This window comes from Leucoraja erinacea, chromosome 17 (genome assembly GCF_028641065.1).
Source record: "Leucoraja erinacea ecotype New England chromosome 17, Leri_hhj_1, whole genome shotgun sequence".
Taxonomy (NCBI): Eukaryota; Metazoa; Chordata; class Chondrichthyes; order Rajiformes; family Rajidae; genus Leucoraja; species Leucoraja erinaceus.
This window is the reverse complement of record NC_073393.1, coordinates 31,031,462-31,059,390: the sequence shown is the minus strand read 5'-3', so window position 1 is coordinate 31,059,390 and position 27,929 is coordinate 31,031,462. Positions and strand designations below refer to the sequence as shown.

The following is a 27,929-nucleotide window of genomic DNA, read 5'->3' as shown; positions in this document are numbered from 1 at the left end:
TTATTTTTATTGGTGTGCTGCAATGGCAACCCAAATTTCACACCAATTGGTGTATGTGACAATAAATGTCCTTTGTCCTTTGACTATTTTTGGCTATTGTCTTTGACAGTTCTTAGGAAAAAATGCTCAGATTCATCATGCTTCTGAGTATGTTCTTGTTCATATATCTAATTATTATGGTCCAGAATTTGAAATGAAGTAAAATGGAAGCACAAGAAACAGCAGATGCTGGAATCTTGAGCAAAATACAAACTGGGAAGAACTCAGCGGGTCAGGCAGCATCTGTGGAAGGAAATGGACAGATGACTTTTCAGGTTGGTATCCTTCTGCTTGAAGAAGGGTCCAACCTGAAACATCTTTGTTCATTTCCACCCACAGGTGCCGCGTGATCCTCTAAGTTCCTCCAGCTGTTTGTTTTTTGCTGGAAGGAAGTAAATTTATTTTTGATTGTGCTATGTAATCTCTCAATCTATGTTGAAAGATGGGTGAATAACTAGATTTAATGATGAGTGGTAATGGCTGTTCACAATTAATATAACAGAGGAATGCTTTTTAGTTATGCAGGTTTTGCTTTTAGTAGAATCTTGTTTTTAACTTGGTGTGATGAACTTAATAGAATGATGGTTCGCAGACCATGCCCTTGTCATTTGAAGAACCCATTGTCTGACAAGGAAACCTGCTTGATTTTGGAAAAGACGCTTAGTTTTCAAACAGTAACCAAGAAAACATATTCAAAATACCACTGAACATATTACTACCACTCTGCCTAATGCTTGTAATTACATTGAATAGCTTTTCTCTGATGCCAAGAGCTAACAAATTGAGCAATAAATCTTAACAATTCTATTGGAATGATGGGTGATTATTTTGCATAACACTCTTTTGTTTAAACACCTTTGTATATTATCAATTTAGCCATACTGTATTATTTTCAATGTTGGATGGTTATTTTTGGCACACTAGGAATAGTTTTGAATTTGAGCTGCATGAAACCCTTTGAAATAATAATATTCTTAATGAAACTGTAAGGTGGAAAGATTTTCAGTGGGCAAGGATGCATGATGTTAAGCCTTTTATATATGGGGGGGGGGGGGGGAAAGTAGACAGAAATGGGTGATGTTTCAGGTCGAGACCCTTCTTCAGACCGAGTGTCGGGCGAGAAAGACAGAGAAGGAAAGGTAATGTGTGAAATGAAACATCAAAGGAGATGAATACAAGGGAAATGTAGAATAGATCATTGTTAGCTAGAAGAAGCTGACAACGAGCATAGATAAAATGTAATCAGGGGGCTAGTCAGACTGGTTGGTGAACTAGGAAGGGGGAGGGATGGAGAGAGAAGGAAAGCAAGGGTTACTTGAAGTTGGAGAAGTCAATATTTATATCACTGGGGTATAAGCTACCCGAGTGAAATATGAGGTGCTATTCCTCCAATATGCACTGGGCCTCACTCTTGACAATGAAGGAGGCCTAGGACAATAAGGTCAGTATGATCTGAAAAGGGTCTCGACCCGAAATGTCACCCATTCCTTTTCTCCGGAGATGCTGCCTGTCCCGCTGAGTTACTCCAGCTTTTTGTGTCTTCGGTTTAAACCAGCATCTGCAGTTCCTTCTTTCACAAGGTGGGAATGGGAGGGGGAGTTCAAGTAATTAGCAACCAGGATATTTAGGCAGACAGATAGGTTTAGGCAGACTGAGTGGAGTTATTCAGTGAAACGATCGCCGAGCCTGCACTTGGTCTCGCCGATATACAGGAGTCCACATCTGGAACAGTGGATACAGTAGATGAGGTAGGCGGAGGTGCAAGTGAATCTCTGCCTCACATGGAAAGACTGTCGGGGTCCTTGGACGGAGTCGATGGAGGTATAGGGACAGGTATTGCATTTCCTGCAGACGCTGGGGAAAATACCGGGGAGGGGTGGGGAAGTTAGATGGGAAGGGCTGCGTTAACCAGGGAGTTGCGGAGGTAATGGTTTCAGCGAGAAGGGGTGAAGATGGGAAGATGCGGCTGGTGGTGGGATCCCGTTGGAGGTGGCGAAAAACGTTGGAGTATTCTGTTCTGTTTTTGACAGCTGATGGGGTGAAAGGTCAGGACTAGGAACACTGTCCCTGTTGTGATTAGGGGAGGGGGAGTAAAGGCGGAGCTGTGGGGTACCGAGGAGACGCGTGTGAGGGCCTCTATGATGGAAGAGGGAAACCCCCGTTTTCTGAAGAATAAGGACTTCTTGGATGTCCTGGTATGGAACACATCATGTTGGGCACAGATGTGGCGTAGACTGAGGAATTGGGAGTAGGGGATAGAGTCTTTGTAGGAAGCAGGGTGGGAAGAAGTGTACTCTAGATAGCTGTGGGGTCAGTATGTTTTTAATAGGTGTCAGTCGATAGCCTACTTACAGGGCTCTCGCTTAACTTTTTTTCCCCAGTTGACAAAAGGGCAACCTCGGCAGCTTTTTAGGTTGCCAAATGACAGTTTAGGTGGTCATTTAAGACGGCTTGCATGACGCATGTGATAGTGTGCTCGGACGAAGTGCGTAGTTACTGGTTGGAATTATGGTCACTGAAACATTCACATATTATTTCTGCTTCAATTAAAGTCATAAACTAAACATATTCACCAATCAAGACATGATATATACCGCAATGACATGCAGCAAAATTATAATACAGTATCTCATCGAGTTTTACACGTTGCAATAAATGCAATTTCTTAGATTTCTTTCCACTTCCAAACAAAAATCTGGTTGGATTATTCAGCATGTGATCAACCTCGATGTGACCAATAGCAGGCTTGGCGATCGCTTCGCACAACACCTACACTCAGTTCACAATAACCAACCTCATCTCCTGGTGGATCAGCACTTCAACTCCTCCTCCCATTCCGAATCGGACCTTTACGTCCCGGGCCTCCTCCATGGCCAGAGTGAGGCCCACTGCAAATTGGAGGAACAGCACCTCATATTTCACTTGGGTAGTTTTCACCCCAGTGGTATGAACATTGGCTTCTCCAATTGCAGGTAGTCCTTGCTTTCTCCCATCTCCCATTCCCAGCTCTCCCACAGCCTACTGTCTCCAGTTCTCTTCCTTTCTCCCCCCCCTCCCCACGACATCAGTCTGAAGAAGGGTCTTGACCCGAAACGGCGCCTATTTTCTTCGCTCCATGGATGCTGCCTCACCCTCTTGAGTTTCTCCAGCATTTTTGTCTACCCATTCACACAAGTTCTGTTATCCCACTTTCCTCACCCACTCCCTACACATTACGGGCAATTTTACAGAGAGAAGTTAACCTACAAAGCCAATGGGATGTGGGAGGAAACCCACACGCTTGCAGGGAGAATGTGCAAATTCAAACACAGATCTCTGGTGTGTGAGGCAGCAAGCCCACCAGCTGTGCCACTATATTATTTTCCAACACACAAAAAAGTATATGTTGATAACTTTTGTTACTAAAAAAATGAAACTATCCATTTTCAGTCTTAAATCTCTTAAGTGACACTATGTCCCCCTTTACAGCTACTGTATATTTTAATTCAGTTCAAGACTGGGGGACAGCACATTGGCCATAAAGTTGCAGCCTAAAATTGCCAGAGGCCTGGAATTGATCCTCAATGTGGGTGCTGTCAATAGTTTGCTCCTTTTCCCTTTGATTGCATGGGTTTTCTCCGGGTGCTCTTGTTTCCTTCCACATTCCAGTTGTGCAGGAACTTTTTTCCAACCCATAACGTAATATTTTCCTTTTGTCCAGAGATTCTGTCTGACCTGTTGAGTTACTCCAGCTTTTTGTGTCTATCTTCAGTTTAGACCAGCATCTGCAGTTCCTTCCTTCCTTCACACACGGTACTATACGATAGAACTTTATTAATCCCAGGAGGTAAATTCTCTATGTATATTTATATACTTCATATTCATATGCATATTCATATATAAATATAGACTGTTTTGTTTTCTCGTTTATAACATTGTTTACAGAGTACTATGTTTACATATTCTGTTGTGCTGCTGCAAGTAAGGATTTCATTGTTCTAACTGGGACGTGAGAGAATAAAGCACTATTGACTCGTGACTTACGCCGCTAAGGTGTGGGATAGAACTAGTGAACAGTTGATGCGTGGACTCGGTGGGCCGAAGGGCCTGTTTCCACGCTGTATCTTTAAACTAAAAACACTAAAACCAGAGGAAATGTAAAGAAGTGTCTCTACCTGAAACGCCACCCAATTTCTTCTATCCAGAGATGCTGGCTGCTCCATGGAGTTCCCCCGCACAATTAAAGCATGGAATAGTCTTCACCCTACCATAGTTACCCAACCAGACGCAACTAAATTTAAGGTACCTCTTTTTTCCCCAGGAACCCTTTTTTGCTTAAGTTCAAGTCAAGAGAGTTTTATTGTCGTGTCCCAGATAGGACAATGAAATTCTTGCTTGCGAGGCGGCGACCAGAGAGCAATGGCGGCTAGATCTCCCACAATGCAAAGGGAGGGAGAAAGTGGCTGGTGCCGACCAGTTGCCGTGGCAGTACGCATGTGCAGGGCGGCCGATGATGTGCTGGCTGTGGTTGTGCGCATGTGCAAGGGAAAGGATGTGCTGGTCGTAGCAGTGCGCATGTGCAAGGCAGCCTGCCGTACCGGCCGATGAGCGGACGGAGAGCGGAGAACCGGCGGCCCGGACGCGGTTACGGATGGCGGGCGGAGACAGAGAATGACAGAGAGAGATGGAGAGGGGGACCGCTCAGAGTTGCTTGCCAAGCCAGGCAAAATGGGACGGCTGTTAGGTTGCCCGATGGCACTTTAGGTCGCCATTGGCAACCGGGCAACCGCTAATTTCGAGCCCTGTACTATGATGGAGATGGTGAGATCAAGAAACAGTAGGGGTATATCGAAGATGGTCCAAGTGAATTTGAATGCAGAATGCAAATTAGCAGTGAAGTCAATGACGTCTGTGAGTTCTGCATGGGTGCAGGTGGTAGCCCCGATGCAGTTTTCAATGTAGCGGAGATAGAGTGTGGCAATAGGACCAGTGCTTGACTGGAACAGCGATTGTTCAATGTACTCAACGAAGAGGCAGGCATAGCACGGGCTCATTCAAGTGCCAATGGCTACGCTGTGGGTTTGGAGTAAGTGGGAGGAGTCGAAGGGGAAGTTGTTAAGAGTAAGGACCATCTTTGCGAGGCGGCGAAGGGTGTTGGTAGAGGGAACTTGGCTGGTTCTGTGGTCGAGGAAGAAACTGGGCTTTAAGACCTTCATGGTGGGGGATGGAGGTGTAGAGTGACTGAACATCCATAGTAAAAGTGAAGGAGGGGGGCTGTAAATAACAGGATTCCGTAGTTAATCAAAAATTGCTATAATCGGTATGTGGCATTTTATATATTGTTCAATTTTTTTAATTTTCTCCCTAAAATTGAAGTGTATACATCCACCAGCGCTTTTGACAATAAAAATCCAAAGATGTTGGATGTACTCGGCGGTCAGGTATCTTTTTTTGAAGGGGGAAAATGGCTAACCTTTCCGTTTGATGACCGATCCTCAGAACTAGGAAAGTTCAGAAAACCTGTTTAAAACTTCAGATTGGGACGGGGAGTAGTGGGAAGAACAGTGAACGAGCAATAAGTTGGAAGCCAAGAGAGCCCAGTGCAATGACAGAAATGAAGAAAGAGAGAGAGAAAAGAAGCACATTGCTGGAACTGAGGCAGTGACCACAGCAGTAAGCGGAAGAATAAAAAGCGAATGGTCACAATAGTCAGCAGCTATCCACTTGCCCTTTTAGTTTAGTGTGCAATGTGGTAAGGGGAAATATTTTTGAAGGAGATCTGACAGGTGAGTTTTTTGCAGTGTGGCGAGTGTCTGGATTGAGCTGTCAAAGGTTTTTTGGATGGGTAGTTGGATAGGGAAGCTATAAAGAGATGTTGGCCAAATGTGTGCAAATGGGATTAGGGTAAATAAGCATCATGGTTGGCATGCCCCGATGGGGCTCCTTTCTATGCTGTATGATTCTATGATTTTCTATGTGTAGGCGGTAGATCTCTGAGGGGGTGGGGATTGTTAATGTGAATGAGGAGAAGGAAAAATGGATTAGGATAGAATGAGTGTCTCAGCATGTCAAAGGAGCTGTTTCTACACAGTTTCTGACAAATTTTAGATACTTTCCTGATTTCTCTTGAAGCTGTTTGCTTGTGATGATAATCTGTAATATTTGTTATTATATAACGTCACTCCACACGTGCTGCATGATTTGCTGGGCATGTCCAGTATTCTTATTTCAGATTGTTATTAACTGCAGCCTCTCTGTATTTCATTGTAGCATTGTTTTTGCTTTGCCTCAATTCATCTCTCTCTATTTACACCTGTTCCAGACAGTTTTGGCTGTGATTAACAAGCCATTACTGGCCCCTTAGTCAGTACCGCGATTGATATCATTTTGTCTCTTGGCCTTCACTCTGTGACAGAATCCCCTTCTCTGAAATAGAAATGTATTTACTGTAACTTTTGTTAGTTCTGCTGGAAGGTTATTGTCTTAAAAATGTTTTGCTTTTGTTTTAAATGTTCATGATTTGAAGTTTTTGTTTTTATGAAATGACGCATTTTGAAAAAGATGTCAAGAAAATTAGTGTTCTATTTCCACCTAAGCTTGATCTAGTACGACAAGCTGAAATGAAATTTGGTTGGCTCTTTCTACAATTGACATGGATTTGAAATATGTGTAAATAGTGGGGTAGTGAAGAAGTTTAGTTTATAGACATAGCATGAAAATGGTCCCTTTTGCCTACAGCGTCTATGCTGACAAGCAATCTCCCATACACTAGTTCTGTCCTACACACATGGCAATTTACAAAAGCCAATTAACCTACAAACATGCGTGTCTTTGGGATGTGGGAGGAAACCTGGGTACTCGGAGAATATCCACGTGGTCACAGGGAGAGCATACAAAATCCGTACAAGCAGTGTCTGTGGTCAGGATCTAACCTGGGTGCCTGATGCTGTAAGGCAGCAACTCTGCCGCTGTGCCACCCAAATTGGTAAATTCTTTAACATCCAGTATTAATAACATTGGCATCAATTGACATCTATGTTCAAAATAATTAAGAATAACATAATAAAGTGTCTACCATCTATTTTAAATGGTGGAAGTACAGTTCAGTACTAGGGAAATTTTATAACATTTCTTTGGATGTACATGAATAATTTGCAAGTTACTGAGTTGGCTTTAATTGCAGTGGACAATTTAGTAATATGATTACCAATGTGTATAGTATACACTCACAATGTAATCTGTGTAATAATTTGTCAGTAACAATTTATTGTTTTTTTCTGGATTAAAATGGATCCCTTCAAAATTCTTTGAGGGTACAGAATTTGTGAGCATATCACAGATAACAGTATTTTGATGATTAGAGATTGATTTGCCATTGAAAAAGCATCTTTGATTTGTAACATTTTGCCCGTCCATATCTGTTCAGATTCCCTAAACTGTACAATCTAAATATTGTGTTTGTATAAAGCTGCATATCATTTATTCTATTTCAATCAGGGGATAAAATTTAGTATCCAACATACTTGCATTGAACAGTACCTAATCCCATCACCAGATAAATGCTAAATTGTATTGTTGACTGATCTAGCTGCTGGGGTTGAGTTAATTCCGGTTGCATGTATGCAAAACCATAAACTGTTTCTGAATTCAATGTTTCCAAGAGAATTGAAAGTGTGGGCAGTGTTCTGCACAGTGTTAGCTATTATGATGCCTTTCTCGTGTTTTCTGCTATTGGTTCATATTTCATTCTTTAAAGTTTGTGTGAACTAGGAAAAAACTGAACTTTAAAGAATGAAATATGAACCAATAGGAACAAAGTTCAAAGAAAAGCAGATGAAAATGGATTACAAAGAAATTGGTTTTGTTTTGCTTAAATCAATGCACAGATGGGATACGTGCTAATGTGTTGTGTATGCTGTTTTTTATGGCAAAATCATCAACACAAATGTAAAAATTGCGAGTTACATAAAATAATTCTTACCTGTACAAATCACAGAACGTAAAAATAGTTCAATATATATAGTATATTTGAAACATAAGGTCTTAATTATCTATTTACAGGGCGATAAAATATCCACAATAAATGCTAGGATCATTCCCATCTCAAGGAGATACTTTTAAAATAGATTATTAACATGCCAGTTGTTGAAGGTTAAATATAACAATGACTTCAGAATTTTGTGGCTGGTGATATTCATATTACAGTCTGATTAAAGTACATTTTTAATTAGTTATTTGCATTCAAACTGTTTGAGAGTGCTGGATGCAGGATTACAATCATGTCTGCAGTTTGGCAGTAGCATTTTCTATACGTTCTTGCTATGATCTGACTAAGATGCAGGTTCAATGCTGAATAATGACCAGTTTTATGATTTAGATTTGTCATTTGCAGCTTTTGCGGGTGTGGAGGGGGATGGGGAGAAGAGTTGCATCTGTCAGGGTTGGCTTTCAACAGATTTATACAGAAATGTGTGCTTTTAAAATATTAAAATATGTGTTCAAAGATGGAAGCAGACTTCGCTTGAAACTCTTTAATCGCATGTACAGGAGTTATAATTCATGATAAACAGACTGAATCATTAAAATGTTTAAAATCATTGCCTGGTTTAAAACAATATTGAACTAATTTAAAGTAGACTTCAAGTTTTTGGAACTCTCATTACAATTTTCTACATTAAGAAAGTAAGGTACTGTGCATTAGTAGATAAACGTGACTAACTTAAAACTGATGTGCTTGGATAAAGTAGATTTATAGCTTATTAAATTTCTGCAGAAAACTGAATTTTTAACCCTCCAAAATGAAGAACATTGTTTTCCCTATACCTACAGTAGAGAGGATGACTTCATTCACCGAGATCTTGACACACTTAACAACATTCCTCTTTCAAAAATTTGTAGTTTGTCTTTTGCTTTGTGCTGATCCCTTTCCATCTGAAGCTGTGTCATTATTTTTATAATGTAGCAGGCTTCTGATTTGAGAAACAGACACGTAGAATATCTGGAGTTAACAGCATGTTACTTGGTAAGTGTGCCAGTCCCAATTTAAGAAGTGTGAAACTGAAAGACAGTTAATGCACACTTTGCCAGTGCCGAGAGAGCTTGCACATAGAATAGTGGGCGCTAATGTGTAGGAAAGAACTGCAGATGCTGGTTTAAATTGAAGGTAGACACAAAATGCTGGAGTAACTCAGCAGGACAGGCAACATCTCTAGAGAGAAGAAATGGGCGATATTTCATGTCGAGGCCCTTCAAGTGGGGCTAATGTTTAGAAATACCCATTAATGTGTAGGAATACTATTTAAATTTCCTAATTGACCCAACTATTTTTCCAAATTAAAGTCGGGAGACATTCCCGTTGGTATACTGTCCATTTTGGGGTTGATTTATATTAATTTAGAATCTTAGTTCATACTGCAGACTGCTACAAAATGCACAACTGAGTCGGCCTGACTAGCAACATGAACTTGGGACCTTGCTTGTTTTAGGCAACACCACCTCCAGTTTAAATTACATTTGGAATATTTTGGAGGACCAAGAAGGAAAAAAAAGAAGGAAAACAATGGATTACTGGTGAAAGATTCACATTATCCAAGAAACTCTAAGAATTTTTGCATTTGTTTTCAAAAGCAGCTAAAGTTATAATTCTAACACTTTTTTACTTGAAGGTTAGAGTGCATGTGGTGGTCATCGTATTTATTAATAGTCTGGGGTCAAAAAGTGAAATGAGAAGTGCTTGCATAATTTTTTTGCAACTCTTGCTACCATTGTTGCAACCAATGAATTACTTTGTTCATATCTCTTTGAGGGCACACAAGGGAAAGTTAAAAGAAAATCTGGTTGGAATTAATGTGTGTAAAACAAAAACAAAAAAACGCATGTTGGAATAACTGGGTCAGGCAGCATCTCCGGGGCACATGGAGAGGCAACATTTTGGGTTGGCATATGTGAGATAAGATGAAACGCACATTGTGTGTAGAAGCTTTCATGTCCAGTTTTTAATTGATCATTTCTGTGGCTCCAAGCTGCTGTAAGGATTTGTAAACCATTATTTGGATATGGTGTATTATTCCCTTTGCTCTAATTGTCCCCTGTTTTCAAATTAATCATTAGTTTTTAACTTTGTAAATTCTGCCCAATAGACCCACGTAATTGATTGGAACCATGGTTTCCCTTTGAAACTGATTTGCATGTATTATCACATAGAATATTTCAGTGTGTATAAAAGCAGTAAGATGACCATTTCTAAATCAATAATGTTAAGTATGCCATTATCTTAAAATCTGTTACTCGATGAAGCATGGCTTATTTTGTTGAATCCGTCAAGTGTCCGAATGTACGATAGATGTTAAGGTGACGGTTGGGGATCAGCAGCCTAATTTTCCAAATTCATTATTTGCTTTTTGTACAAATGAGAATATGCAGTAGCTGAAGACTTATGGTTAGCTTTGTTTAAAATGTATTAAGATTAGATGGTCAAATTTAAAGTTGCACTTCTTTAACTTGGCAGTTTTGAAGAATGGTTTGTATCTGACCATTTCCCAAAGTGGCAAATTTGCACTCAGCATTCAGTGAAGCTGCAAGAGATTGAAATGAATTTTGCTGCAATAGATCAAGTTTGATTTGTTTTGAACAGACTTTTTACCTGGAAAATTTACTCGTGCATTCTATGCAGTGTTTCAAACTGGGTGTACTTCATTCACTCGGTTTATCATTTGAGGCTGCCTCTTTGGATTTGGGGCTGTTGCGATTTTGAATTGATATGTAGATGTAAATGCTGCAAAGTGATTAAAGTCAGAGAAACAATCCATTCACTAGTCATCAGTAGAGCTAGGATGTTTAGGCACTAAAAAAGTCTGAAATAGGCAGGCAAAGAGGCATAATAAAATTACAAATAAGGCATGAACATTTATTGACAAAAAAGGCATGTATTTCCTCCACCAAAGTATGGTCAAAAATCATAATATAAAGGTATACTACATTAAATGACCAAAGTTGCCTTGTTGCACATGATTACTAGCATTTTTTTTTTAAATTATCTGGTGTTAAACTATGCCGTCTGTCAGACAGAATATGCTTCAGTGGTGAAAAACTTCTTTCAACCTCAGCTGAGGTCACTGGTGCATTCCCGAAACAAGCTACAGACTCTATATTCATGTCGATATATTGTGCATTACAACTACCTTTGAGAACTTCAGCTATGTTTTGTATTTCTTCAAGATCTTTGTTAGCTAAAATCACTCTCTCACATTTTCGTTGTATGTCTTTACCTACATCGCCAAGAACTTTACGAATATCGTCAGTTACTTTGTTGAAAACCTGCAAGTTATTCACTAATGTTTTGCCACATTTCTCAAGGGAAGTGTGGGAAGTTTGCAAAGTTTGAAACAATAAATAGGTTTTGGAGAAGACTGAACCAGCGGGCAGCAGCACGAATGAATGAACGACTGACGGTGACGCCCCCGGTTTTGCCCCAGTGGTGGAAATTTTCTTGTAATTTATACTATGTTAATACGTTCATAATAACATGAATATTAATGTGTTAACATAGAAAACGGCATTGTAATCACGGTACAACTAGAGAAAATAGCATGACCTTTTAGCAAATCGGCAAAAAAAAAGGCTAATTTAGGCACTCGATCATGAAAAAGCATTATCTTAATGAAATCAAAAAATTCATGAAAAGGCACATGGCATTCATGGCAAAATCCTGGCTCTAGACATCAGTCTTTATGATCATTAATGTTTGTATAATTTTCTTCTACATCAGTCTGTGATGTGTAACTAATTTACATATTCTCATTCAGCGAGAAGGAAAGTGTGGGTCCTTCTTAGTGATATAAAATTGTGACTTTTTATGCAGGAAGGTTTGATTCTAACTATGCACTAAACTAGCTGGTGACTTACCAGTGGCAGGAGACTTGATGGTATTGATTCAAAATACACAATGTTTGTTGTGGAGACGGTACTTGGGAGACGATAATCTTTGGGATTTTGTCTGGCTTTGTCTGAACTGTGGCATTGTCTTAGGTTGAGACACATCGGAAGATATTTATCTGAGCTACTGATTTTGATGTGCTATTCTGTTTCCTTTGGTATAGTAGAGATGGCCCATTTCTACCTTGTGCAGCCGTATCCATGCTTGCCTCAGTCAATCTGGTATGTTGTAAGAAGGAACTGCAGATGCTGGTTTAAACTGAAGATAGACGCAGAATGCTGGAGTAACTCAGGCAGCATCACAAAATGCTGAGGTCTGAAGAAGGGTCTTAACCCAAAATGTCATCCATTCCTTCTATCCAGAGATGCTGTTTGTCCCGCTGAGTTACTCTAGCATTTTATGTCTATCTGCAGTCAATCTGGTGTTCAGGTTCTCATCCATAATTGGCTGTACTGTTTTTGGGCGCTGTCTTTGGTTTGCTTTCAATGTTACAGACTCCATAAATGGCTTTGTTTCATTTTATTTGTATCTTCGGTAGTACCTAGCCCTGCTTACTCGTTACTCCTGTGTTTACTAAGCTATTTTGGCTCCTGGCACACGAGCGTTGTAATACCCTACCTCTTCCAAACCTACATGCCTAAGAAGAATGCATTCCTCCATCTCGCCTTTGTGCTCTTTCTGCTATATTTGGCAGTATTGGGTGTCTAAATCATCACAATTCCCTCCTTGTAGCCTCGAAGCATTATGTAAGAGAAATTTTTATTTTTCTTAATCTTAATCCCTTTTTAGTGTGCTTTCATTGTGATTGTAGTCCAATAAAATGCCCTGGTACGATTTACTTTAATATTGCCGTTAGTTCAAGTATTTATTAATTGATTACATTGAAGTTTAATATAAAATTTGTCTTTATATCATTCTACAAAGATGAAATTGTCATTATAAACAGCGTTGTATTTTAAAATATAGTGAAATTGGGACCACAGGTAAAAATTAATTTGCCTGACATTGCATTTTCCAAAAATAATTCCAGCTTGTTTATTAAGCATGCAGCTGGAAGCGTCTGTATTGGCTTCGTTTCTGCTAGTTGGTGTTGGTCCTTTGCTCCAAAATCCTGTATATGGGCGTTTCCGTGAATAAGGGTACCAACCTGTAACATGGGTGGCCAAATTTGAAAGTTATTAAATCATAATGAAATACCACAGGATAAAAAATGGGCCTACCTATGATCCTTTTGAGCTCATTTGTGATCAAATTCGACCAAAATTTAATACTCTCAAATTTATTTTTTAAAAGACAAGAAAAAACCCCATATAAGACATGTGGAACACTTACTGATTTCGAAGCTCCCTTACAAAATGTCGGCATCTAACCCACCACGCGGCCCGTAGTTCATGCCAGGGTCATTATAATCGCGTTGTTTGATATTTTTTTTAAATCACGATGAGTGCAACAAAAAAACATTATAGTGCTATAAATAGCATTCATGGCGTTACTCAACGGACGCACATACACACACCCCCCCGCGAGCACGCGCGCGTGCACATGTGCACACGAATGAGACATCGCTAAAATAGATGAGTAAACTAGAATATAAAATTGGTTGCTCTGTTTTTAATTCACATTTAAAAAGTCACCAAATTGACACTGCTACAAAAACTCGGGGCATCAGAAAACAACTTATCGGGTTATAAATTATTTAAAAAAATCGTAAGCACAATCAGAACTTGGCATATAGAGATTTAATTGCAAATTTTATGTAATCGTCCTGGTATAAATTAGCCTATAGGTTTGATGAAAGCATGTTTGAAAAATGTCTCAAAAGTCAAGAAAACACAGGGACATATCTGATATTTTTCTTTGTAAAAACAGATTTATTTATTTTTGCTTCATCTCATTATTTTGGGTATACACCATAATCTATACTACTTAAAATACAGGATATGAAACTATGGGAATATTACATAAAAACAGGAAAATAACCTGGAAGTTTAGAAACCTTCAGTTTCATTACTGAGTGCTATATTTACGGATATACCCATAAATTACAAACCAATCAAATATAGAAAGTATGAAAGTGCATTGGTACAAGTAGTGCTACAAATGAGTCAGACACCAACACTCAAAGCTATGAGGTTGGAACTGGGATTGCAACAGAGATCGCTTCACTGCTGCTTTTGTAAACTGAATTGATCTACGTATCTGTGCATCTGTAACTGCTCAGCAGAAAGGCTGTATTTTGGGCTTAATGACTTGGGCATCTTGTCTATGACTTCAGATATGCTTTTTAAATCAACAATTAGTATTATATAACAGGCAGCGCAAAGAGATAAATGCCAGTGTAGAATATAGTGTTAGAGCATAATATTGTTAAAGCTACAGAGAAGTGCAAATAAAATAAAAATGCAAGGGCTGCAATGAGGTGGGTTGGAAATCTGGATTACACCTTATCTTGCAAGAGGACCATTCAGTAATCAGATATCAAGGGGGAAGTGGCCATTCCTGAATTGGGTGGGGCATGCTTTCAAGATTTTCTATCTTCTACCTGACAAGAGATAAGAGGAAATGACCAAGGTGAAAATGGTCCTTGATGTGGGCTGCTATCCCAAGTCAGAGTGAAGTGTAGACAGAATTGATGGGAGAGGAGAGGGTAATGGCTGGTTTATATGATGGACTGGGTTACATCCACATATCTACAATTTACTGGCATCTTAATTCAAAATGGGCAGTAGTCTATTTGCCATGCTGCTTTGATGCAAATAATATTTCCCACCTCGTATCAACCTGCTCTTCACATATGGTGCTCTTTGTTTCCTATTCATCTGATTCTCTGTTGAAAGAACCAAGTTCATCATACCAATCAATATCAAACAACTCTTTTAGCTACCAAGATTTTGCATGATTAATGAAATTCTGGTTGTTTCAGCATACGTGGCCCAAAAAGTATAGTTTGTGGAGTGAAAAAATCAGCAAATGTTCTGTCACCTTTGCCAAACTTGCCTTGTCCATCAGGAACAATAGACTTGGTAATACGGATGATGGGTATCCAAATATCAGACTTGCCCTCTGTTTTGTCCCGGGTAGCTTTGAGATTCTTCAAAGTAATTGATGCTGCACTTATCTCGGTAAGTGGAGAGCATTTCATCACATTCCTGACTTGTGCATGTGGAAATACTTTGTAGTGCTTGGAGGCAAGTTTCTTGCCACGGGGTACACAGACTCTGACCTGCTCTTGAAGCCATGGTATTCATGTGAAAAGTCATGTGGTGCTGCTGGTCAACGGTTATCCCCTGGATGTTGAAGATGGAGGGGTGGGCCTTGATGGTAATGTCAAGGGTAAATGTTCAGCTTTTAGTTTATTGTTACTTGTACCAAGGTACAGTGAAAAGCTTTTGTTGCGTGCTAATCAGCCAGTGGAAAGACAATACATGATTGCAATCTATCCATTCAATTGTGCACAAACACATGATAAGGGAATAACGTTTAGTGCAAGGTAAAGCTAGCGTCTTATTGAAGATGGCACTATCTGGCACTTGTCACATGAATGTAACTTGCCACTACTTATTAACCCAGGCTTGACTGATGGCAGGATCTTGCTTTATGGCTGCTTCATTTGTTACGTTGCGAATGGAATTAAATATTGCAGTTGTCAGCAAGCATCCACCCACTGGAAGATTCTGCTCTTGGACTGGAAGATTGCACTCACTGAAGTTTGTCCATTACCATGAGTTTAACCAGTGTGTCTTGATGCCACAATCAGTCAGTCAAATGCTGTTATGGCTTCTCGCTCCATCTGTAGAATTCAGCTCTTTGGTCCATGCTTGGGTGAGATCTGGAGCAGAGTGGCTCTAGAAAACCCCAAACTGGCCATCTGTGGGACTATTAGTGAACGGTTTTCTTCACTTGATCACACTAAAAGACTGAGTCACTTGAGGTGAAAGGATTACTACCCACAAGATCCATGAAAAATAATTGGTCTATGGGCCAAGTTCATTTTGTTGGATGCTTGGAGGCATCGCATCTGAGATTGTGTGCAAAACTGTGCGCCTGATAGCTATTTGGAGGGAAAAAAACATTCTTGACAGGAAAACCAAGGTTCCATTACAGTGACCTGAACAGTCAAGTTCACAATTCCCATGGATAACAACTTGACGGAATATTGTAATACCCTGTGGTGCAATACAACATGTCTACAATTGTGTTATATTTTATCATTCCAAGTTAAACAGAAATATGTGCTCAGAGCTAGGCTGGTCCCAGGAGAGGAACTACTATCATTCAATACAATTGCCACACTCTTTAAAACCATTATTTCAGCAGCAGCATTTCTTACACTAACTTTGTTTTCCTTGATCTCCCTTCAGATCTGTCAAGAACTTTGAACTATCTTTAATAGGACTTTATCTTGTTGTACCCTTTATCTGAACACTGTAGATGGGTTGATTGTGCATAGTCTTTGACTGGGCAGCATGCAAACAAAAGCTTTTCACCATATCTGGGCACGTGACAATAATAACAAACTGAATTAAGCTTCGGCTTTGGGAACTAATTCATTGCGGGAAAACTAGTATGTGTGAGCTTCCAGATCTAAATTCTTGTCGCCTTTGATAATTTGAGCTTTTTTTGATTTATGGTCTGGATAAACAGGCCACTTGAAGGACCAGTGTTGGGTTTTTTAATTGCCTCGAAGGTGGCGATGAAAACCAAATCCTAAATTGAAAGTCCCCCACCGCGCTGTTGGACAGTGAGATCTATTGTTAAAGCCAGCCATGAGGAAGGAGTGTCGGGTCTCAATCTAAAATGTTGCCTGCCCATTTCCTTCAGTAAATGCTACCTGATCCGCTGAGTTCCTCCAGCAAACTTTTTTTGCCTAAGACTCGAGCATCTGCAGCCTTTTAAGTTTCTTGAATACAATGCATGGAAGAATTTTTTTTTAATCTTATAGCTATAATGCCAGACCTCAACTTAAATGAACCAATCCATTGTGATAAAGGATTGCATTTCATTGCGTATTTTAGCGTGCTTAAATTAACCGTATTAAATTGATATCCTTGCACTGCAAAATCCCTGAAATTCAATAACTTTGTCTCATTTGTGATATTGAGGCGATATGGAAAATCCAGACTTGGCTGTCACTCCTGAAATGTTTCATTATCTAGTGCATGCTCTTGCTTTTTGCTTTTGAACCAAGTACATAATCTGTGCCTGGCATTGTTAGATATTGTGATTGTGGGATTTTTAATGATTCCTTTAGATTGCCCTATTGGCATGCTGATGAAAAGGAAACTGTCACCTGGCTGCAAATGAAGCGCTCAGTGAGTACAGGTGCACAAACTTTTATCCGAAAGCCTTGGGACCAGACACTTGTCGGATTTCGGACATTTTCGGTTTTCCGAATGGAAGATTTTTAGCGTAGATTAGGTAGGTAGCGCGGGCTGCTTGAAAAGTCTGGAGCGACTGCCTCCTCCCCGGAGACCGGGTAATCATGGTAAATCATTGCATAAATGTTAGTCAGTTAGTTTGGAGGGATTTTATGTGGTGGTGGTGGGGTGGGTGGGTGAAGGGGGAAACTTTAATTCTTAGTCCCCTACCTGGTCGGTGACTCCCAACATCGCGGAGCTGGGGGCTACGTCTGGCCGCGGGCGGCGCCGGTTGTAGCTCCGACCCCGGCAACTCTACCCCTGGCTGCGAGGCGCTCCAAATCCAGCGCCGCCCGCGGCCCCAGCTCCGCGAATGTTGGGAGAAGACGGCCTCCGCGCCCTGGAGCTTACCGCACAGCGACCCGGTAAGGCATTGCCCGCTTCCCGCTGGTATCCCAGCGCTGCGACGCCGCCGACTCCCAACATTTGCGGAGCTGGGGTGGGGGGCGTCCGGCCGCGGGCAGCGGTGGATTTGGAGCGCCTCGCAGCCATGGGTAGAGTTGCCGGGGTCGGAGCTACAACCGGCGCCGCCCGCAGCCCCAGCTGGGAGTTGAGCAGCCACAGCGCTGCGGAGCTTACTGCACAGCGACCCGGTAAGGCATTGACCGCTCCCCGTCTCTCCGACCAGGTAGGGGACTAAGAATTAAAGTTTACCCCTTCAACCCCCCCTTCACATAAAAGCCCTCCAAACTAACTGACTAACATTTAAGCAATGATTTACAGATGTTTAAGTGTCTCCCCGGTCTCCGGGGAGGAGGCAGCTGCTACAGTAGTACAGACCTGGGTCGACCGTGGGTCGTTTCGGGTCAAGTTTGGCGCCAAACGCGAGCTTTGGTGTGCCGACGACATCCTGGAAAAAATGGCCGGTTTTCGGAGGTTTTCGGTTTCCGGAACACCGGATAAAAGGTTGTGCACCTGTAGTTCCAAAAATATGAAATGTAGGACTGATGTTGAAGTTGATGAATGATTCCAAAAGTTATCAACCTCCTAGACTAGATATCAAGCTGCAGTCTCTTATTACTACACTCTGTTGTTCAACAAAAGCCCATAAGGTTACATGTACAGTTTCCTGAAAGTGATGCGATGTCTTTATTGGTCAGGGTAGAGTACAAGTGTTGGGATGCCATGTGACAGATGTTGAATAGACTGCAAGGTGCCTTCACCTGGATCCAGCCATCATTTTCCTGCAGCCACCCCTTCCCCTCACCACTTTCTACCATGTATCTCCCTTCCACTGAAGAATGGTGCTGACCAAAATGTTGCCTATCCTTTTCTCTCCACAGATGCTGCCTGACCCACTGAGTTCCTCCAGCAGATTTTCTTTGCTCAGAATTCCAGCTTCTGCAATTTCTTGGGGTATCTCTAGATTTAGACTTTAAAGTCTTTAGATACAGCATGGAAACCGGGTCTTGGGCCCACAGAGTTCATGCTGACCAGCAATCGCCTTGTACACTGACACTATCCTACACACTAGGGACAATTTATAGAAGCCAATTAGTCTTTGGGACTTGAGGAAACCAGAGCACCCGGAGAAAACCCATGCGGTCACAGGGAGAACGTTCTAACTCCCTACAGACAGCACCTGTAGTCAGGTTCGAACCTGGGTCTCTGGTGCTGTAAGGCAGCAACCCTACTGCTCTTTCATCTCTAGATATACCACCTTGGTTTGCTTTTGTTAATCAGGGATATATGATAATATTGAGAAATACTGTAGATCACGTTCACTATGACAGTTCTTTGAATGGTCACAAAAGTTCCTCATGATTGCCAAAGTGAATCTGTTGTGATGCTTGGGTCAACTTTTCATTACACGCCATATGAGATTGACATTATGGTTAGCAGTTGCAGCAAAATGTATTTCATCCTTTGGTCAGTATAATAACCCGAAGGAATTCAATGGAGTAATATGGCACCAAATCACACTGAATGATTTGGGCCAGTTTAAGCCAGCACAAACATACCTCTTTCTGTTGACTCCATTTATACCTTGTGCTGCCTCGGCAAGACCAGCAGCAGTATCAAGAATGAGTCGCACCCTGGCCACTCTCGCTTCTCTCCCCTCCAGTTAGGCAACGCTAAACTACTATCTACCTCTTTGGTGACCTGTGGACTATCCTTGATCAGACTTTGCTGGCTTTACCTTGCACTAAATGTTATTCCTTTATGTATCTATACACTGTAAATTGCTTGGTTGTAATCATGTGTTGTCTTATTGCTGACCGGGTAGCATGTAACATAAGCTGTTAACTGTACCTTGGTACACATGACAATAAACTAGACTAAAGTAATCATTGTGATGTAATTTCTTAAACACATGACATCTCTTCCTTTTTTCACATCTTTTCCAAAGTAACTTGATATACATATTGTGCACTCTGTACCAATGAGGTGTTAATATTTTCTGAAGAAATTTCAATATAGATGGCGCCAAAATTGTTTCCCCAAATGCAAATTGCCCTATTTTCCAATGGCCTGAAAGGAAATAAGCAAATGTTCATTAAATTATTTTCTGAAGTGAACAAACATTTTCAATTAAAGAATGGATTTAATTGAGATATCTGGTGCAAGAAGAGTAAGTATTGGATTGAGCAGTTTATTAAAAAATAAAGAAAAAAAAGGAGTTATTTTATTCGTCTGGTGAGATTCAGTTGTATTGGGTTAGCCTGTACTCCTTATATTTCCTCCTTGTATTTCGTTAAAAAAATATTACATTTTGTTCCCTCATTGAAAGCATAGATGTATTATTACTAGCTGATGGCCAACCACTGATCTGATCTCTGCGATAGCCCCCTAGTTATTGTCTTCAAGCGCAGATAAGATATTTAATCTTGTTCTGTTTCCCACGTGTTAACCAAATCTCAATCCTTATCTGACTTGCTCTGTTTCGGAAATGGTGATCTATTTAATATGTTCTCGAATCTTTTCATATTTGTAATTAACTTGGATGTCAAGAACTAAGAAACGTTATTCTTTTGAATGGAACTTCAGACTTTTGAATTTACTGAGTTTCTATGATTACGTTGTTGACTTTCTGCAGAGATCCTGGCTACCCTACATTCCTGAACCAAAACTTTGATTGTACAGGTGCACAACCTTTTATCCGAAAGCCTTGGGACCAGACACTTCTCGGATTTCGGAATTTTTCGGATTTCCGAATGGAAGATTTTTAGCGTAGATTAGGTTGGTAGCGCGGGCGGCTTGAAAAGTCTGGAGCGGCTGCCTCCTCCCCGGAGACCGGGGAATCATTGTAAATCATTGCTTAAATGTTAGTCAGTTAGTTTGGAGGGATTTTATGTGGTGGGGGGGTGAAGGGGGAAACTTTAATTCTTAGTCCCCTACCTGGTCGGAGAGGCGGGGAGCGGGCAATGCCTTACCGGGACGCCGTGCAGTAAGCTTCGGAGCGCTGTGGCCGCCGACTCCCAACATCGCGTTTAAGTGTCCCCCCGGTCTCCGGGGAGGAGGCAGCCGCTACAGTAGTATAGACCTGGGTTGACCGTGGGTCGTTTTGGGTCAAGTTTGGTGCCAAACGCGAGCTTTGGTGTGCAGACGGCATCCCGGAAAAAATGTCCGGTTTTCAGAGCTTTTCGGTTTCCGGAACTCCGGATAAAAGGTTGTGCACAGTGGTATCCATTGTGGGGGTTGATTTTTTGTCTGTATGGTAATCCTGTTAGCCTTTGTCCAAGATGGCTGCCATGAAGGGAGAGTGGACGCTGGCGCACTTTAGCTGCCGCTGCTCTCTCTTCACATTGTGTTTTTGATTTTTTGTTTTTGGACTGAATTCTGTTTTTAATTTGTGTTTCTGCGATGTCTTTATTATTTATTTTATTCTGATTATATGGTTTTTATTCCTGTTAATCCTTGTAAGGTATCCTTGAGATGTCTGAAAGGCGCCCAAAAATTAGATTTATTATTATTATTACTAATATTTCAGTGATACTTTGCCATATAAACAATTAGCCAGGAGATGCTCTACGAGGTCCGAATCTCAATGTAAATATAACTTGTTCATCTCCGGAACCTGATGTAAAATGAGCCTTATTTTACGAGCTCTGATAAATTGTGACTTTTGTGTTTAGCCTCTGGCATATCCAGTCATTGTTTTTTCAAGATAAATAATACCAAATACATTTTAATTCTGGTTTAGTTTTTTCATTTTCTAAGATCTTCTGAAACATGAGAATTTTATTTTTGCTAAATATCTAGGTTAATGATATTCTTTCTTTTTTTCAGTACATCTTTGGGGAGTTCAGCCCTGATGAATTTAATCAATTTTTTGTAACATCACGTAGTTCTGTTGAAGTAAGTATGAACATTGTAAGCAAATTCTGGAACGTTTTTTTATGTTAATTTATCATACTGCATTGATTTTCAGTTTAAATTGTTGACTACTTGGCCTTTGTCCAGCAACTTGTTAACAAGAACAGTGTTTTTATTTAAATTTTTTTAACAAGATTATTACATGGCTATTAAAGGTTCAGAGGGTAAAACAATGTATATCTCGATTGATTGAGAACTTGCCGATACTGGGATGTTATATTTAACCAAGAATGTTCCTCTATGGATCCTGAGTAATCCAAATGTGATGGATTAAGCTGAAGACATTGAGTGACTGTATATGACCTAGCAGGCCTCCTATCCCATTGAATGAGACCAGGGCTTAACCTGTAAATTAACTCCAGTTTATTCCCCCGTCTCCATCACTCGAGAGTCTTTTAATGCCCAAATATCTATTATCAGTCTTAATTATATTAATTGAGCATCAACAGGCAGCCAAAGAAAATTCAAAAGATGTGAAGTGATCCTGAAAGAGCATGCCTTTGTCAAGAGACCATAATCTCATTTCCAATCACAAGGGAATCAAAGGTTTTTGTGGCCAGGTAAATGAACGAGGAATATCAGATCAGCCACGGTCTCATTCAATTCCTGTACTATATAAACTTATACATCCTGTGCTAACTATGTAATCTGTGCATTGGATCATTCAAATGCAGAATTAATGACTGTTTTGCAGAACATTACCTTTTCATTCCTTAAGGACGATCCTGAGTTTCCAGATGCCTATCACTTAACCTCCCTATCACACTCTCACTCTTATTGATTATTGTATATAATCTTGTACAATAATATTCAAAATGCTCTGTGATAGATTCAGCAAGATATAGGGATGGGTCAGAAAAATGGTGCTCGGTAGAAAATCAAGTGATGTTGAATGAATGAGTGGGCTCCAAATGTTGAATGGTCTACATCTGTTCCTTTTTTTTACGTTAAATAAAAATTACTGATTTTAAAATGGATTTGGGGTTCTTGTAGATGTTTATAGAGAGGGACCAGTGTGTGTTCAGTTGCTTGTAGCAGTGAAGACTTTTCAAGTAATCTAATCTCATTTTACAATTGCATTTGCTTGTTAATGTAAAAGTTCACCCTAGAAGCGCAAGCTTGGTGATCAAGGACCATGAATCTGGATTCAATTTGTACCAGCCAATTAGATTATTGTACTGCTCAACATTGCCAAAAAAAAGAATGCTGAAATGCCAGTTACCTTTCGGAGAGACTACTTGAAGAAATCCTGCTAATGCCTGGTTGGTATTGATAGTCAAGGATATTTGCACTCTGAGGTCTGTAAAATATAACAGTGCACTTTAGATATATGATTGTCTAGTTCTCATTTAATTTAGTTTTAAGTTACTCAGTCATTAAAACCAGAGTAGACGTAGTTAAAATTTAATCTTCCCATTTCAGTGATTCAAGGGTTTGTTGGACGAATTGGGTAGTCTTTAGGCCATGAAATCATGTTTGCTAAAAATCATGGTTGGATATAATGTTAGTACATCTTCTGAGTTGCTTTTCAGTAAAATTCTGAACTCTTTGTTTTGGCACAGCTCCCCCCATTTAATGATAAAGTCCTGCATATCAATCAATCAGCAGGTAAGTGTTTTTAATGTCTTCACTAATATTCCGTTTAGCATGATAACGTGCAAAGAACCTGATCAACTGTGCATGGATAACTTTCAGAAACACAATCTCAATATTAACAAATTTAGTGCTTCAAAATTTACAATAAACGTTTCATGCAGAGTTTGATTGCTTTATTTTGTATTAAAGATATAATACAAATATTTGTGGAATAGTATTTCTTGACATCTTTGCAAGGAATCGGACAAAATTATAGTTGACTTTGAGCTATTCAAGAGCTGTGTCCAATCTGATTTTTTCCTTATGCACAAAATGTTTTCCACTGCCACGGTTACTAATATGTGTCGTCGTCCTGTCCCCCCGTGCCCCCCCCCCCCCAGAATAAGGAAAGGATGAAAGTAGTGTTTAAGAAGAAACTGCAGATGCTGGAGAATCGAAGGTACACAAAAAAGCTGGAGAAACTCAGCGGGTTCAGCAGCATCTATGGAGCGAAGGAAATAGGCAACGTTTCGGGCTGAAGAAGGGTTTCGGCCCGAAACTTTGCCTATTTCCTTCGCTCCATAGATGCTGCTGCACCCGCTGAGTTTCTCCAGCTTTTTTGTGTACCTAAGGATAAAAGTAGTATGTGACAGATTTTAAGATTTTAATAAAGTAACCTTTTTTCTCATTTAAATAGGAGACGGAAACGATTCTGACATTGAAGAAAATGATTCGGAGCCACCTGGATTGCAGAGTAATGTTTATAAAGTCTCCAGTACATTGAATCCACAGGCACCAGAATTTATTTTGGGATACCAGCCTGCACAGAAATCATTGGACAACTTGTCAGAAGAAACTGCCTATAGCTCCATTGACTGTCAGTTTGGAGAGGGTAATATTTCTCTGGACAGTGGCAATTGCCAGGGGAATGATGACCTTGCCTACCGAGAACAAGGACCCCGGGAAAGGAGAAACAAGAAGAAAAGACCACCTGGTTATTATAACTATCAGGAAGGTGTGAGTGATGCAGGCAGTCCCACCGAAGCTTTGGATCTTGTAAATGGACATGTGTTAAATCCAGGACTAAATGCTAATAGTTCGGAAGAGGTTGAATTGCTTGACCAGAAGGAGATTCCTGAATCTATTGGAGCTATTTCTTCAAAGGCTAATCAGAGGACTTGTGAAAGCCCTGAGAATGATGCAGACTTCATTAGTGGAGCCTTCTGTAATGACTCTGCCTCTAGTGCACTAGATGAGGCGAGGACAGCTGAGCAGCCTGGATTTGATGTTGAGGCTAACACTGAGGCTAATAATGATGAGGCTACTGTCGAGGTTAATTCCACTGAACAATTTGGTCTCTTGGAGACAGAAAGGAGTAGCCCAGTAAGGACAGCTGTTGCACAGTCATGTGCAGGCACAGATATTAATGTGGATGCTAAAAATGAACAAACACTGGAATCCTCTGGCGATAGTACTGTGACCCATCCTAGCTCCTCTGTTGGGGCAGGATTGCATACTGATAGCACAGAATGTGAGCAGGATAAACCAGAGGATGTGTGTTCAGTTGAGCCAGAGCAGACTGCCTTAGCCCCCTCTACAGCTTCTGCTGCTCCTTTGCCTGCCAAATCATGGGCTAGTCTTTTCCATAATTCAAAGCCCACTACGACAGGACCTATGGCCTATGTTGAGGCAAAGTTCACACCAACCAATGCTTCTGTTCAGTTTCCTGAAAAACAACCTGAAATGAGAATTGATGCGCCTGTTCCAGTGTCTGAGGATTCTGTAGCCCAAAAGATAGCAGGTAATTTTTTTAATCTATCCTGAACAGAAGTTTAAAAACTATCAGTTCTGATTTATACCATCTTAAATGCAGCAAATTATATATTAACTCGATTGTAATCTGAGTTGTAAACAATCTGACGTCCTTTGAAACAAATATTCCAGTTTTCAAAAAGTTATGAAGTGTTCATTTAATTATCCGTGTACAGGTAGCTGTTTTTTGACCTGCAGGTCTTGTTGTACAACCATTGGTACTTCTGTATAACTGAACTTGATGAACAGATCTGGAATTAAACAATTGAAACAAAGTATATTTTGCTCTTGTCTATGCAAGATATTGGGCATGGATATTCATTTAATTCCTTACCATAGATATCCTTGTCATCCAACATAAAACTGAAGCACCTTTTTAATATTGTATTCAAATGTACCTGCAGGACCATGGTATGTTGAACATTTTATCTGTAAAAGTGTGAACCTTGAGGAATAGCAGATCTAGTCTTCAGTTTGATAATTGAGACATTGAATTACACAATAAGTTCTTATAATAACCATTTTATCTTGATTATATGTTTAGATTTACCATTTGATTAGAAATGCTAATTTTATTGAGTCATATGTGGTGGCTACTAGCCATGTTGTTTTTGTGCTGTAGGAGTGTCATTAAATTGTTGCAGCAGTTGTGGGTTGGAAAACATGTGGCTATCTGTTTTGTTCAAAATAGTATAGTGAACTTTTGACATCAAGAAGGTAATATTCAAGATGAAGTAAAACAGTAGGCTCTACTTCATCCTGTTGAATATCATTTACATCATGAATCTGGTTTTAGAAACCAATATTTGTTTAGTAATGTGCCCGTGAGAGCTTCCTCTGCGACTGTAGGGCCAGGATGAAGCAAAGGGAATGGACTACTCCAGTTGGCTAATATTTTTGGCCAGATGTTGTGGCTCTCAGCTGAGGCAAACTTAACGTTGTTAATATTTTTTGTAAAGATGAGGAATGATAGTTTTGTTCTCTTACAAGAGAATATGTTTGGCTTCACTTGTAATATAATTAAGTTAAGCTCCAGGGAACCGAAAGAAAATGTGATGGGGGAGGAAAATGCTATTAAATCTCTCCCAGAAAAAATGATTGTACATTCATTGGAGCTAATGAAAGCCAGCATATGTACATGATCATAATATGCACAAAAAAAACAAATTAACAGAGCAACTGCATAGGGAATAGGAAATGTGCTTGAAGTGCAAAAAAAAGCCATGGTTAGCCAGGAATGTTAGACGTTGAATTTATAGTGTTAAAACATACTGTTGAATTGATAGCAGTTTTAGAGTGATTTTTTTGGGTTGAAGACTATGAAGATGACGGAGAAGGAAGACAATGTTCGAAGACATCATCTACATGCGGAACATGAATGGACTCTGTTTAAACTTCTGTTGGTGTCTGATGCATCCGGAAATATATCTGTAGCATTGTAGACTTTGTATGATCATTGCATGAAAAATAAACTAATGTTCTTGCAAATAAAGTGTTGTTTTGACTCATTGAGATATTTCCTATGTCACAATGAAATTCTACACCATTTAAGGGATGTTGGGGAGAAGTGGCAAAATAATTACATTTTACGAATTTAGGGACATTGTGCTCAGATTTCTCAAATCACAAACTTAATTTTTATGAAGTTATAATGTGGGCACTGAATAACTACTGGAACTTAAGTGACAGCTATATCTGGCTTCTAATTCTATGTGACACAGCGCATGGCAATTTTCATAGTCTGCATGAAAAGCTATATTGTTTAGTTGATATATAATTTCAGAATACAATAGCAGGAATTTATGGTGGGTATGGACAAGTATTTTTGACCTGTGCTGCAAGGGAGACCTTTGAGCCAATCACTACTTGCTCAAGAACAATGGTTGCTGGAGGCGTTCCATGTTCTCAGCTAAACCACTTATATATATTTGCTTGAAAAATAATTTACTATTTTATGTGTAGTTCTACACAGACTAGTTGTAATCGTGTAATATCAGTGTGTCTGTTTTAGTTCACAAGGTAGTTAGGGTCTGTGTATGGATTATATATTTATTTCTATGGTACAGTGCATAAACTTGATTGGAATTTTCTTAAATTTAGTTGTTGGAAGATCCAGCAGCTTTACCTCATTATTGCCACAAGATGGTGCTGGAAGGCCATAATTCTGACGGAGCCCTTTGTTTCCCCACCAACTCTTTACTGATGTGGTTTTCATTCTTTCACTTTGGATATCATTGATCCTCATCATCTGGTAGTTATTTCATGGTACTGAATCTGATTTTTAATCAATCATTTTTGATTACCTTTTATCACTATGTTTCAATCTGAAAATAATGCCAATCCAGTAGTTACTTTGCAGTGATTCCTTGTCCTAGTTTCTGGCCCTGCTCATGAAGAAAGTAAGAACAGCAGAATGTGGAATTTATAATATTGTCTCACAGTTTATGCAGCATGTATTCCATGAACCATAAGACACTGCGAGGTGTGGTAGTAAGCTTTAGGCTGAAATCTATTGTATATGATGTACCTGAGAAAGCATCACTTTTCAGAAATTCTGCTCTTACTCTGGCTTTATACTGCTGCCCATATTGTGCTATGTTGCTGTGACATTTGGTCATACTTTATAAATATTGCTGGATTACTTGGATTGTAATACTATATCTATCTATATACTTTTAAAACTGTGTGTGGGTGTATGTCATTATTTTTGCCTTTGATTTGTTACTCCGCGAAAACCAGACGCAAAAACACCGAGATTTTTACCATTTCGCTAGCGATTTTACTTTTACATTCACTGATCCACTCATTAAATTTAGTCATTTTTCTGTACACATTTTTAATAAAATCCTTTCTCC

General features: G+C 39.9%; 1 protein-coding gene across 2 annotated transcripts in view; it reads left to right on the top strand.

The window, feature by feature from the left end:
* usp10 (ubiquitin specific peptidase 10) overlaps positions 1–27,929 on the top strand; it is a 72,817-nt gene that overhangs the window by 4,483 nt on the left and 40,405 nt on the right. For both annotated transcript variants that reach the window (XM_055648917.1, XM_055648916.1), the window contains exons 2-4: positions 21,601–21,669; positions 23,250–23,295; positions 23,960–25,063. In XM_055648917.1, coding sequence (XP_055504892.1) covers positions 21,601–21,669; positions 23,250–23,295; positions 23,960–25,063 — 1,219 coding nt within the window. The remainder of the gene's footprint in view (positions 1–21,600; positions 21,670–23,249; positions 23,296–23,959; positions 25,064–27,929) is intronic.